This window comes from Hemiscyllium ocellatum, chromosome 29 (assembly GCF_020745735.1).
Source record: "Hemiscyllium ocellatum isolate sHemOce1 chromosome 29, sHemOce1.pat.X.cur, whole genome shotgun sequence".
Lineage (NCBI taxonomy): Eukaryota > Metazoa > Chordata > Chondrichthyes > Orectolobiformes > Hemiscylliidae > Hemiscyllium > Hemiscyllium ocellatum.
The window spans coordinates 50,192,861-50,208,214 of record NC_083429.1 but is presented as its reverse complement, the minus strand read 5'-3'; the positions used below and the strand labels follow the sequence as shown (position 1 = coordinate 50,208,214).

General features: G+C 41.2%; 1 protein-coding gene across 1 annotated transcript in view; it reads left to right on the top strand.

The window, feature by feature from the left end:
• The window catches only part of gkup (glucuronokinase with putative uridyl pyrophosphorylase), a 55,698-nt gene that overhangs the window by 21,393 nt on the left and 18,951 nt on the right, over positions 1 to 15,354 (top strand). The window contains exons 9-14 of the mRNA XM_060846882.1: positions 80 to 171; positions 2,044 to 2,149; positions 8,049 to 8,128; positions 12,021 to 12,089; positions 12,834 to 12,894; positions 14,305 to 14,321. Of these exons, the coding sequence (XP_060702865.1) occupies positions 80 to 171; positions 2,044 to 2,149; positions 8,049 to 8,128; positions 12,021 to 12,089; positions 12,834 to 12,894; positions 14,305 to 14,321 (425 nt within the window). The remainder of the gene's footprint in view (positions 1 to 79; positions 172 to 2,043; positions 2,150 to 8,048; positions 8,129 to 12,020; positions 12,090 to 12,833; positions 12,895 to 14,304; positions 14,322 to 15,354) is intronic.

The following is a 15,354-nucleotide window of genomic DNA, read 5'->3' as shown; positions in this document are numbered from 1 at the left end:
TTGAATTTCACTTGTCAGTAGAGATTTTCCAGTTCGTGCCTTGTATTTCTCTGCTTCTAATACTCTTATTTGTTGTTAGGATCTCTCTGAGTACAAGAAGTGGCTGGCGTGCTACTCTTCAAAGCAACATGGTATTGCTGCCAAATCAATCACTTGTCGTTCCTATGCAAGGTTAGCATTGCTCATACATCACTGTGGTGGACTAGAATGCTATGCAGCCTGAGAACTTGCAATCATAGCAAAAGGTTTATTTTCTTGTTAATGACTGATTGAGAAGTTAGTGGTTGGTGGCAAGCACTTTTCTGGAAATACTGTGGTCATGTGGCGCCAACTTATTATTAGGTTCTGTTTGTTCTATTACATAAGGAATACCAGGAAACTTGGGGTTGGTGGAGAAACGTCTGTGTTGTGGATCAAGGACTGTTCAAAAAAGAGCTAGGACCTGGATAAGTTTTCATTATCAACTTATGGCCCCATTAAATACAGATTGACTTTTCGGAGTTTCAGTCATTCTTCTCAAATGTATTATTGTCTTCCAAACTGACAACAAATGACTGATTCTGAAAGCTGGAGGGAAGAAAAACAGGCTTAAAAACTGCACTCAATAGATTGGAGGGAAGGGTTACTGGCTGTAATCTGATAAAGAGGCTTAAATGATGTTTACACTTGTTGATAATTGGTTATGAGATACATGTCCTTATTTATTTACCTGTCTCTCCTCACTGCAGTATCTGCTGATTGCTGGTGTATTGAGCATTGTTGTGTTGTTGATTTGTACTGACTTTGATGTTGCAGAAGGAATAATTTGCAGCGTCATTTAAAACATGCTGCAGATAATGTGGAAATAACATAATAATTACATGCTAGGGGATCTCAGGGAATTTGTTTTAATTTGAAAAAAATTATAGAATGTTATCATTCATTGCAAGGGGAATTGAATTTTAAAAAAAGAGAGATTCCACTTCAGTTTATACAGCTTATTGGTGGGACCATATCTAGAGTACTTTTCACAGTATTGGTTTCTGTATTAAAGGAAGGATGTAAATACATTGAGTGTTAAACATAGTTTGGTCATTTTTGCAGTTCCAAGGAAGTGCTGTACCACTGGAGGCATATTGTTTAAATGCTGTTGGGATGTGAGCATTAATGGCAAAGCCAACATTTGTTGTCCCTCCCTAACTGCCCTTGACAAAGTGGTGGTGAACCATCTTCTTGAACCACTGAAGTTGATCTGGTACATCCAAGGTGCTGTTAAGGAGCAATTTCCAGGATTTTGACTCAGGAGTGGTCGTATAGTTCCGTGTTAGGACCTGGATGGAAACCAGCAGATCGCGAGTTCTCATTTGGCTGCTGCTGTTGTACTTTCAGATGGTGGAGGTAAACTATTGCCCTCAGGTAGATATAAAAGATCTCATGGCATTACTTTGAAGACCAGAAGGGGCAGTACTTTTGCTCTGCAGAAAGACAGAGTGGTAATTATTCCCATCGCTGTTTGTGGAAGTTTGTTGTGTGAAAGTTAGCTGCCACGTCTTCTAGTACGAGTATCCTTAAAAATGTACTTCATTGATTGTAAAACATTTTGGAGTTTCCTGAGGCTATGAATGGAGCTCTGCATATACACATCTTTCCCTTTATTTATCGCAGTGTAATTTATCAGACTTTGCTGTGCGCAAGATGGCTGTCACCTGTTTCTATACAAGGGATTGTCTTCCACAGTTTGGCATCAGTTCCAAAGTACTTTGTGACATCCTGAAGTCATGAGAAGTTATATATATGGAACATTTTTGAATGGAATCACTTAGTTTTGTCCAGGATCTTATCATTACATGACTCAGACTACTTCATATAGTTCAATAGATTTTTAAAAATTTATTGACAGGTAAAAGACATAAAATCTCACTTGCATGAAGCTGTAAGTTTGCTCTTGTTTTGTCCTGGAATGGTTTGTTGGAATGCGAACACCTTTGGGAATGGGTTTTCTTTCATACCGGAGATCCAGTGGAAATTTGATGAACCATTGCACTGACACTCACTTGTTTTCAGGATAGGAATTATGGGAAATCCATCAGATGGCTTCCACGGAAAAACCATTGCCATGACGATATCTAATTTCTGGGCTGATGCGATGATTTTTGAAAGCAAAAAAGTCGTAAGTGAAATCTTCACGCAAGATAACTAGTAAATAGTATGCTCAGTGACAGATGGTGGCTGTTTCCACAATCCATTTACAACTAAATTAACTTTGCTATTAATTGTCTGAACTCCAAACTCAAAGCAACGTAACAAGCACAAGGGATAGTCACTGGTGAGTTCTCAGAGACAGCCGCAACACAATTTCATGTAGTTTACAATGTTAAGCCGCTAGATTTTAAAAAACTTTATAATATGCATTCCTTCTGCTGGATTCAAAGACATTTATGCATTCATCTTTTAGGTATCATGTGTTTAATGGGCCTGAGTAACAAACAGCAAAAATATTGCAAATTTGTCACTTTTGCAGTGTTGATGCACATTGTTAAAAATCACACAACACCAGGTTATAGTCCAACAGATTTAATTGGAAGCACCAGCTTTTGGAGCGATGCTCCTTCATCAGGACAACCAACTGATGAAAGAGCAGCACTCCGAAAGCTAGTGCTTCCAATTACACCTGTTGGACTATAACCTGGTGTTGTGTGATTTTTAACTTTGTACACCCCAGTCCAACACCGGCATCTCCGAATCATTGATGCACATTGAGTGCAATGTGAATTAACAGTGTGCAATATACTTTCTTAAAGCTAACAGATTTATATTTGTAATTCTTGTACGAACAAGATTTCTTTGCTGAGATAACAGGTCTTGGACGTTTTACAATGAAGTGATCCTCCAATACAGAATGGAGCCATCAGCTGGCTTCCAACATCTCCCTTCCTTTCTTTCCCTATCTCTCTCAAATGCCGTTAAATATATACGTAGTCAATATTTGTCCATTTATTTTTTAATAATTGTTATGTATTCTGCTTCTGCCCGTGCTTCTGTTAGAGCATGCTGCTTTCAAAGAATCTTAACCTCAGAAGAAAACCCAAGTTATTTTCAGGGCCACTTATTTAAGTATTTTTGAGGTGATAGAACATAGAACATTACAGTGCAGTACAGCCCTTCAGCCCTCGATGTTGTGCCGACCTGTCATACCAATCTGAAGCCCATGTAACCTACACTATTCCATGTACGTCCATATGCTTGTCCAATGATGACTTAAATCTACGTAAAGTTGGCGAATCTACTACCATTGCAGGAAAAGCATTCCATACCCTTACTACGCTCTGAGTAAAGTAACTACCTCTGACATCTGTCCTATATCTATCACCCCTCAATTTAAAGCCCCCTCGTGTTCGCCATCACCATTCTTGGAAAAAGGCTCTCCTTGTCCACCCTATCTAACCCTCTGATTATCTTATATGTCTCTATTAAGTCACCTCTCAACCTTCTTCTCTCCAACGAAAACAGCCTCAAGTCTCTCAGCCTTTCCTCGTAAGACCTTCCCTCCATACCAGGCAACATCCTAGTAAATCTCCTCTGCACCCTTTCCAAAGCTTCCACATCCTTCTTATAATGCGGTGACCAGAACTGTACACAATACTCCAAGTGCGGCTGCACCAGAGTTTTGTACAGCTGTAGCATAACCTCATGGTTCCGGAACTCGGTCCCCCTATTAATAAAAGCTAAAACACTGTATGCCTTCTTAACAACCCTGTCAACCTGGGTGGTAACTTTCAAGGATCTGTGTACCTGGACACTGAGATCTCTCTGCTCAGCTACACTACCAAAAATCTTACCATTAGCCCAGTACTTTGCGTTCTGGTTACTCCGATCAAAGTGAATCACCTCACACTTGTCCACATTAAACTCTATTTGCCACCTCTCAGCCCAGCTCTGCAGCTTATTTATGTCTCTCTGTAACCTACAAGATCCTTTGTCACTATCCACAACTCCACCAATCTTAGTGTCGTCTGCAAGTTTACTAACCCACCCTTCTACACCCTTATCCAAGTCGTTTATAAAAATGATGAACAGCAGTGGACCCAACACCGACCCTTGCGGTACACCACTGGTAACTGGACTCCAGGATGAACATTTCTCATCAACCACCACCCTCTGTCTTCTTTCAGCAGGCCAATTACTGATCCAAACTGCTATATCTCCCACAATCCCATTCCTCCGCATATTGTACAATAGCCTAATGTGGGGAACCTTATCGAACACCTTGCTGAAATCCATATACACCACATCAACCAGCTTACTCTCATCTACCTGTTTGGTCACCTTCACAAAGAACTCAATAAGGTTTGTGAGGCACGACCTACCCTTCACAAAACCGTACTGACTATCCCTAATCAAATTATTATTTTCTAGATGATTATAAATCCTGTCTCCTATAACCTTTTCCAACACTTTACCAACAACTGAAGTAAGGCTCACTGGTCTATAATTACCAGGATTGGCTATACTCTCCTTCTTAAACAGGGGAACCACATTTGCTATCTTCCAGTCTTCTGGCACTATTCCTGTAGACAATGACGATTTAAAGATCAATGCCAAAAGCTCAGCAATCTCCTCCCTGGCTTCTCAGAGGATCCTAGGATAAATCCTGTCTGGCCCAGGGGACTTATCTATTTTCCCACTCTGCAGGATTTCTAATACCTCTTCCTTGTGAACCTCAATCCCACCTAGTCTAGTAGCCTGTATCTCAGTATTCTCCTTGACAACATTGTCGTTTTCTAGAGTGAAGACTGTTGAAAAATATTCATTTAGTGCTTCCCCTATCTCCTCTGACTCCACACACAACATCCCACTACTATCCTTGATTGGCCCTGATCTTACTCTCATCATTTTTTTATTCCTTAAATACCTATAGAAAGCCTTAGGGTTTACCTTGATCCTATCCGCCAACAACTTCTCATGTCTTCTCCTGGCTCTTCTGACCTCTCTCTTTAGGTCTTTCCTGGGTACCTTGTAACCCTCAAGCGCCCTAACTGAGCCTTCACATCTCATCCTAACATAAGCCTTCTTCTTGCTCTTGACCAGAGATTCCACTTCCTTCGTAAACCACGATTCCCGTGCTCTACAGCTTCCTCCCTGCCTGACAGGTACATACTTATCTATGATACACAGTAGCTTTTCCTTGAATAAGCTCCACATTTCTAATGTGCCTATCCCCTGCAGTTTCCTTCCCCATCCTGTGCTTCCTAAATCTTGCCTAATCACATTGTAATTGCCTTTCCCCCAGCTGTAACTCTTGCCCAGTGGTATACTCCTATCCCTTTCTATCACTAAAGTAAACATAATAGAATTGTGATCGCTCTCACCAAAGTGCTCACCTACTTTCAAATCTAACACCTGGCTGGGCTCATTACCCAGTACCAAATCTAATGTGGCTTCGCCCCTTGTTGGCCTGTCTACATACTGTGTCAGGAAGCCCGCCTACACACACTGGACAAAAACTGACCCATCTATAGTTCTCATACTATAGTGTTCCCAGTCAATATTTGGAAAGTTGAAGTCCCCCATGACAACTACCCTGTCTCTCTCACTCCTATCGAGAATCATCTTTGCTATCCTTTCCTCTGCATTTCTGGAACTATTCGGAAGCCTATAGAAAACTCCCAACAGTGTGACCTCTCCTTTCCTGTTTCTAACTTCAGCCCATACTCCCTCAGTTGACGAGTCCCCAAACATCCTTTCTGCAACTGCAATACTGTCCTTGACTAACAATGCCACACCTCCCCCTCTTTTACCATCTTCTGTGGTCTTACTGAAACATCTAAATCCTGGAACTTGCAACGACAATTCCTGCCCCTGCTCTAACCATGTCTTGGAAATGGCCACAACATTGAAGTCCCAGGTACCAACCCATGCTGCAAGTTCACCCACCTTATTCTGGATGCTCCTGGCATTGAAGCAGACACACTTCAAACCAACTTCTTGCTTGCCAGTGCCATCTTGCGTCCCTGAAACTTGATTTTGGACCTCCCTACTCTCAACCTTTTCTATACTCGAACTATAATTTTGGTTCCCATCCCCCTGCTGGATTAGTTTAAACCCACCCCAATAGCCTTAACAAATGTCCCAGGGTATTGGTACCCCTCAGGTTCAGATGAAGACCATCCTGCTTGTAGAGGTCCCACCTACCCCAGAAAGAGCCCCGATTATCCAAGATTCCAAAACCCTCCCTCCTGCGCCATTCCTGTAGCCACGTGTTCGACTCTTCTATCTCCCTATTCCTTGCCTCACTAGCATGTGGCACAAGCAACAAACCAGAGACAACAACTCTGTTTGCCCTAGCTCTAAGCTTCCATCCCAGCTCCCTGAATTTCTGCCTTAAATCCCCATCTCTCTTCCTACCTATGTTGTTGTTGCCTATGTGGACCATGACTTGGGTCTGCTCCCCCTCCCCTTAAGGATCCCAAAAACACAATCAGAGACATCATGAACCCTGGCACCTAGGAGGCAACACACCAACTGTGAGTCTCTCTCGTCCCCACAGAACCTCCTGTCTGTCCCCCTAACTATGGAGTCCCCAATGACTACTGCTCTGCTCCTCTTCCCCTTTCCCTTCTGAGCAGTATGGACAGATTCTGTGCCAGAGCTCTGCACCCCACTGCTTCCCCCTGGTAAGTCCCCCCCCCCCAACAGTATTCAAAATGGTATACTTATTGTTGAGGGGAATGGCCACAGGGGATCCCTGCACTGCCTGCCAGTTTCCTTTCCCTGATTGTAACCCATCTGCCTTTTTCTTGTACCTTAGGAATGACTACCTCCCTGTAACTCCTTTCAATAACCCCCCTCTGCCTTCCGAATGATCCAAAGTTCATCCAGCTCCAGCTCCAGTTCCCTAACGCGGTTTTCGAGGAACTGGAGTTGGGTGCACTTCCCGCAGATGTAGTCAGCAGGGACACTAGTAGTGACCCTTACCTCCCACATTCTGCAGGAGGAACATTCAACTGCCCTAACCTCCATTCCCACTATTCTAAATTCCCAAAGAAACTGTTGGAAAAATAAGGAATTAAAAAAAAACTAGTTACCTTACCAATCTGGGACACAGATCCTTTCTTTTTGGTTAGAGGAGGAGGATGGGTGGGAGACACTACCTGAGTAGTGTTTCGGGTAACGCAACCACACAAATATATGACTTCGCAGAAGCCTTTCGCTCCTCCCTCGCACCTCTTGGCAAATGGAGGCTTGACTCCCAAGGTAAGTTCCTTTTAATGCGGGAAAACTCACCCTTATGATGATGATTTATAAATTATGCCCTTTAATTGCCAACTCATTTCCATTATCAAAGCCCATCATAATTTTGAGCAAGTTCACATTATCTCTGAATGTTCTTCGTGTCCTACCAAAATTATCTGTCATTTCTACACCTGTCCTTTTATCCCTGGTGACATTTGGTGAGGTTTCTGTAACATCTTTTTCTTAACAAGGTACCAAAACTGGACACACTTATCAAACTGAATTCTAGCCAGTGATTTGTACAGGTATGATATATCTTTGCATTTAACTCTTTGTACCTTATGTACAAAATTAATGTCTCAGAGGAGGATCAGAGAACAGGAAGGAGTAAAGTCTACCAGATTCCGTTCATAATTGCTACTGGACTACAACCACTTTTTACAATAACTTCAGGCTCTACTCTTCAAAACTTCTAACTAAAATACTTCAGCACATCCTAAGTTTGTGAAGGGCACTACATAAATGCAAGTATTGGTAGTTATAACATGTGTATGCTTTGTGTTGTATATTTGTGATGGGTAGAGGCTGAATGAGTTTGGTCTGGCTGCATTGATAGTCCAATAGTTCACCTGAGATCAGTCTCAATCTCACATGCAAATGATAGTCAGTTGCATCGCAGTCAATTGGTTTATTCTACCCATGAATTGGTTTCTCTGCATCCTCAGGGACAAAATTCATAGCTAAAGAACAGATTATTATGAGGACAGTTGAGAATTTCCCACAAAGTATCTTCACGTTTTCCTCTACAGTTGCTTTCTGTTTTTGATTTCCCTCAGGTGCTAATACCACACCCTCTCAATGATCCCACAGAGTTCGGTAGCTTGCAAGATTTACACAGGATCAGTCGGAAGGAAGGGTTTGTATCTGTTATTTCTGTAAACATGTTTCAGTGCAGTGAGTTGTTTCACCTGTAGTTTGCAAAGTAACATTTTCAATTCAGCACACACTTGTATAGCTTTGACTTGTCTCCCCGATTCTTCTGCCAATCAGGTTTTTCTTTAATGGAACAAGTAGTTATGATCTGCAAGGCACAATCTTGAAAATGGAGTAGGTTAAATACTCCACAGGAAAACATTATAAGGGCTGGGGGAAGGAGTAAGGAGCATAAGACCATAGAACGTGAAACATGAGTAGACCATTTGGCCCCTCAAGCCTGCTCTTCCGTTCAGTCGGATCATGGCCGATCTGAAGTTCCTAACATCCACTGTCCTGACTTGTGCCCATAACCCTTGATTCCCCAATTGATCAAGAACTTATCCATCTCAACCTTAAATATAAACAAGGACTCTACCCCTAAAGCTGTCTGTGGCAAGGAGTTCCAAAGACTCTCAGCCCTCTGAGACAAGTATTTCTTCTTACCACAGTCTTAAATTGGCACTCTTTTATTCTGAGTTTAGGCCCTATGCTCCTCAACTTTCCCATGAGGGGAAACATCCTCTCAGCATCTACCCTGTCAAGCCCCTTAAGAATCCTGTATGCTTCAATAAGATTGCCTCTCATTCTTCTAAACTTCACAGCATTCAGTCCCAACTTGTTTAGGTTTTGCTAATAAGATAACCGCTCCACATCAGAGATAATCCTAGTGAATCTTCTCTGAACTGCCTCCAATAAGATAATATCTTTCTTCAAATAAGGGACCAAGCTTGCACACGGTACTCCGGATGTGGTCTCATCAGCACCTTGTTTTGTTGCAGTAAGACTTCAGTACTCTTATACTCCAAACTCTAATTGGACTAATTTGATCACTCCTTCAAATACAGGAATGGCCAAATGGCATCCATGATTTTGTTTAATTCTAACATTATTGAATAGTTTGTTAACAGACATATGGTATTCGTTAAAAACTTTGAAGGGAGTGCTAACAACATTGCATCAGCCAATGAGTTGTTGGAGGATTGGAAATTAGTGAAGGACAGAACAGTAAACAGTCTACAGCAAAACTACTCTATTTATACAGAGCCCGTAAAAGCCACAACAAACAGAAGTCATGATCAAAACTACACCAAGATCTTCCAATAACAAACACAATTACTTCTCCAGCAATCTGCTATAGGAAAGATCTTGTGAAACTTGAAAGGGTGCAGAAGAGATTTACAAAAATGTTAATGGGATTGGAGGGTTTGAGCTAAAGGGAGAGGCTGAATAGGCTGTGGCTTTTTCCCCTGAGTGTTGGAGGCTGAGGGGTGACCTTATAGAAGTTTATAAAATAATGAAGGGCATGGATGAGGGGAAAGATTTGAAAGGGACCTATGGGGAAATGTTTTCATGCAGAGGGTAGTGCCTGTATGAAGTGAGCTGCCAGAGAAAGTGGTGGTAGACGGTACATTATAAAACCATCTCGATGGGTGTATGAATAGAACGGGTTTAGAGGAATATGGGCTAAATGCTGGCAAAGCAGACTAGATTAATTTAGGACATCTGCTTGGCATGTACGAGTTGGACCGAAGGGTCATTTTCTGTGCTGTACATCTCTATGACTCTGATCTGCTCTGAGTTGGATAGTTACTCGATTTTGCGTAAAATTCATTCCAATTACTTACATCAAGTCTCTCCATTTTATTCAGGGTTTGTTGTGAATATGCAGGCTGCCTTAAACATTGTTAATTCTTCATTGATGCTTTGAACATGATCCCCACCTGCTTGAAAAAATAAAAATGCAGTTTAATGAAGAATGGAAAATTTTTTAAATAGTTTCTTGTTTTTCCTTCCTTTGATATCTTTTGAATGGGTAAAACTATGCATGGAATTCTGTTCCTAGTTAGTAGGAATCCACAGTGAATAACATATACTCTCACCCAAACTTACCCTTACTCCATCCCATACATTGACTGGACATTGCATCCCCAATCTTCATTGTTGGATAGGGTGTGCAGAGACAGGTGGCTGGGCAGAAAGCCTTTCTCGGGAGCATGGCAGTATGTCCAAAAATTCACATAACAGAATCCCTCACACTCCTTCAACACTCCCCATGCCCCATGTATGCCACATAATGCCCTCTATCTATCACTGTGAAACCTCATGCCCTGCCGTGCCAACTTAGTAAAAGCTCATATGAACCCGTTGTTTCATCTACCACCTTTCACCCACTTTTCCAACTTACTGAATGCATAGAAGTAAAATGAACTTCCATTACTTAAAATCCAATAAAGGGAAGGGCAATGGTATGACAGTAATGTCACTGGACTAGGATCAAAATCCTAGAAATCCTTTCCCTAAAGGCATTGAGGGTCTGTAGCATATGGACTGCTGCACTTCAAGAAGATAGCTCACCCCCACCTTCTCAAGGGCAGCTTAGAAGAGGCTATAGATGTTGGCATAGCCAGTGATAGCCACATCCCATGAGAAGATTGAAAAAACTTATTTTGACAAAAGATCGGAACCCTGAAATAGTATGGATATTTTTAGCCCTTACAAATGTGAGGAAAAGCTTTTTTTATCCAAAGGTATTGGAAATCTGGAACTCACTGACTGTAAGGGTGGTAGAAGCAGTAACCCTCCTAACATTTAAAAAGCATACAAGGCAATGGGCCAAGTGCTGGAAAATTAGATTAGAATGGTTAGATGGTTAGTTTTGATGGCATGGATATGATTGGCTGAAGAGTCTTTTTCTATGCTATAGCTCTGTACAACTCTATTCTAAAATGTGTCATTTAAAAGTGGATTGCTGCAGTCCCAAAATAACTGCAGGTAGAAATTCAGCAACCGGACTAGCAAAAATTCAAAGTGAGACAAATGGAATGTAATACCTAACATGCCAAACAAATTTCAACGGAGAGAGAATGATTTAAGATAATGAGGACTTGACTTCTCTGTTCAACAGCAAACCACCCCCAGGGGATTATGACCCAAACTGCAGGCACATTTTGTATTTTACCTTTTAAAGAATAGTCAGAGATAGAGGTTCAAAAGAAATTTCATCTGAACTCTACTGCAGCAGTACTTGTGGAACTAAATGTTTTTATGTGTACCAGCTTGGATTTGAACATTGGCTTGCTATGATGATCACAGAAGAAGATTATCCCCTAGGCACCCCGGTGTTGTAGGTGAAGGCTATTTTTTCCTCAGAGCTCAAGGTCAGTCAGACAAGAGGGAAGTAGGACAACAAAGGGACTGTCTCTCACCCCAAATGCTGGAATTTAGTCACAGATAAAAGGCTTCAGAATTACAGAATCTCAACTAATCTCTGAAATTAAGGATATTGGAACTGATTGTTCAGCTACCAATGTCAACACTACTCATTGTCCCACTACAATGGCTGCAATGATCAATTATCTTCTCTGTGAAAATTCAGATTCTTATCTGTATATATTTATTACTTTGATCTTTAGGACTCACCCCTTTTTTCTAATCCATCTGTATGTGGTGCACTAGTATTTCTTGTATACAGTAATTAATAAACCACTCTGTGAATTCAAGAAAGCCTATTACATTGGCTCCTTTTAAAACATAATTTCACTTGGGTCGGGGAGAAAGGTATTCTTAAGGGAGGAAGACCTTTTAATACCAACCTTGCTTTTATTTTTAATTGATTCACTGGATCTGGGCAATGCTGGCTAGGCCAGCATTTATTACCATCCATCGTTGCCTCATGAGAAGGTGATGGTGAGCTGCCTTCTGGAATCATTGCAGTTTATTTTCTGTAGGTATACTCTAATTAGGGATGGAATTCCAGGATTTTCACCCAGTGATACTGAAGTTTGGGAAACAAGACTTCCATGGGCTTGTGTTAAATTGAGGCTGTTTTACAGGTATCTGGGTGGCCTGAGACTGCTTCAAGCAACTTGTAAGAAATTCTACCAGTACTGCTCTGAACAAGGGTAAGAGAAATTTGAGATTCTGTGAATTCATCAGTTTAGGTAATGGATCACTATCCCTAATGCTTTTCATAACAATGAGATTTTAAACCAATTTGCCATCCTCCCTCTCAGATGGATGTAATTGACCCCAGGGCTACTTGCTTAAAGGACAGCAAGGAAATTTTCCCCTATAACTAGTCAATGTTTATTCCTCAGCCAACATTGCTAAAGTAAGTGATCTGGTCTGTTGATGGACCCTGCTGAATGCAATGGCTGTTGTGTTTCATCCAGTGGATTACTACACTTCAGATAACTCATTGTCTTTAAAGGAGAAAGTGAGGACTGCAGATGCTGGAGATCAGAGTCGAGAGTGTGGTGCTGGAAAAGCACAGCAGGTCAGGTAGCATCCAAGGAGCAGCAGAATCAACGTTTTGGGCAAGAGCCCTTCATCAGGAATCAGCCCTTCATGATGAAGGGCTTATGCATGAAACGCCAATTCTCCTGCTTGTCGGATGCTGCCTGACCTGCTGTGCTTTTCCAGTACTCCACTCTCGACTCATTGTCTTTAAAGTTCTTTGAAATGTCCTGAGATTTTGAAGGACAAATCTTAAATGCAAGTTCTTTCTTTCGAAGTCATTTCCATGTTGCTCGACAAAAAAAGGACCTTACTTTTTCGAAAGGAATAAACTTCTCGTGATTTTGAAGAATCGTTTCTTTTCTGCAATTCAACTAAATTTGTTATTGAAATTGTATTCCAATTTTCAGAATCGCTTTGGCCAAACGAAACTTTACTCTGAAATATGATACTAATATACCACGGCAGGTGGTAAGTATATTCCTGAACAGATTCAGGTTTCCTCATACTTTTTGAGACAATGGCACATCAAGAACTGATGAAGTATTCAGGTCAAAATGCAACTTGGCTTAACACACAATATATTCAAGGGTAACTATAGACAAACATCTGAATGGCAAATGTAATTGAAGGATATACTGATATGGTGAGATAATGTTTTCTGTAAAGTATTAGTAAATATCAGCAAGGTCTTTTGGGATAAATTCCTGTTTCTGCACTGAGTGTTATACTTTGATTGGAATGAGCATCTACACACAAAGCACCTTCTCTGTGGCTGTAACACTGTATTCTACACACTGTTATGCTACACTGATGCGTTTTGAATGGTATGATCACAATGGTATGATCACAATGATGTGACACACAAAACAACACTTTTCACTATATCTTGGTACACGTGACAACAATAATTCAACAAATCCATCAATCAAAGCAGACATTTTAGGGTAGTGCTTCCATCTCCTCCCCTGCTGTGACCCTGACTTATTTTCCTCAGTCAAGGAAGACTCTTAGGGCTAAAATTTGGTGCTACTTCAAAGTTGTGTTATGCAATTTATATGTCAACTCAATGGGACAGACTCCATCACAGCACATTCATTTGCACATCACATGCAGTTCCCTCATTGATATCAACTGGGAAAAGCAATCCAAAACTCTCCCTGCATCTCAACAATGAGCAATTGCAATCTGTATCTTCACAAAACATTTGGCATGATAAAATGCGCTCCAATTTAACTTCACAAACTAGGTTAGATGCCAAACAAATCATGTAAAACATCCAAACTTACCGGTGCTAGTGTAACACCTTCAATGTTTGCAATTTAAAAATTTGTCCTCTGATTTAAATCCTTCATGGCTTTACATCTCTATTTCTGGAATATTCTGTGATTTTACAAACTGCAACTCTCAAATGATTTGCATTGTTTTGCATATCTCCCCTCACTCCCTTTACACCATTATTGGGAACCATGCTTTTAGCTGCCTAGCTTTTGTGTTCAGGAATCTGTTTTTTTTTCATTCTTAAGGGACTGAGGTCTTAGTCATCCCACCAAATATTCCCATCTCTGGTGTCCCGGTTATTGGTGAGTATGTTTCTGCAAGCAGCTGAGATATGCCATTAATTAAGCCCCAGAAATCCAAGTTACTGTTTCGCTACCGGTGTGAAGGTTAGTGGGGAGGACATGCAAATTATCTGGTACAGTGCCTGGAAATGAACAGAAGTAAGTGGGTGTTACAGCCACAAGCACCCACCTCAAACCAATGATTCTAATTTCTGTGGCTCAAAGTATCAAACCAGCTGAGGGAATCATTTTGAGAGTACTTATAGTGTAGCTTTGGAATGGATCTCATCTCACTTTCTCTGTTATTGTCTTTCTACAGGGCCTTGCTGGAAGCAGGTTAGTGTTAAAATGTCAAACAAATACACTGAATCATCCATTTCTTTAAATAAATGTTGTACAGGTAGACGATCCTTTATCCAAAATGCTTGGACCAGCTGTTTTTTGGAATTTTTTGATTTTCAGAATAAGTGACAGTTTAATGGTGAAATTTTTAAAAATCTTACCAGAGGAGCAGACTTCTAAGTAAGAACAGCAACCCCCCCCCCGCCCCCCCCCCCCCCCCCCAGGAACGTCACATCTGAGTGACATGCATTGAGTGGGTGTCGACTTGGGTTAACTGCTTGTTTGCCAAACACCTGTGTTAATGAGAAAAAACCTCCACAAAAAGAACTTCAGACCATCATATTCTTGAATCATAGAATCCCTACAGTGTGGAAGGAGGCCATTCAGCCCATCGAGTCCACACCGACTCTCCAAACAGCATCCCATCCAGATCAACCCCCCACCCTATCTCTGCATTTCCCACCTAACCTGCATATCTGTGGGAGGAAACCAGAGCACTCAGAGGGGACCCATGCAGACACAGGGAGAATGTTCAAACTCAACACACTTAGTCGCTCGAGAGTAGAATTGAACCTGGTTCCGTGGCTCTGTGAGGCAGCAGCGCTAACCACTGAGCCACCATGCCACCACTTCTGTTCTTTCATTCTACATGTGCTTGTCTAGCTTTCCCATAAATGTTCTTCACCTCAATTACTCCTTGAGTTCCACATTCTAATTTAAGTTGAATGCGTTACTGGACATGATTATGAGTATCTTATGTCGATGGTACATACTTTTGAAATGTGGAAACATCTCTATTCACCCTTATCAAACTTCATAATTTTAAAGACCTCAGCTTTCTCATGTCAAGCCCATATTCTGCCTGATAGTTGTAAAGGTTTGAGGCTGGAAGGAATTAAATACCACAGTAGAAATGAGACAGTTGATAGATATAACTATTTTAATACAATTTGGGAAGAGAAGCTATGATGGGTCAGTGAAGATGTGATGTTAACAATTAGAGAGTTTGGTAACAATTTTGCAACTT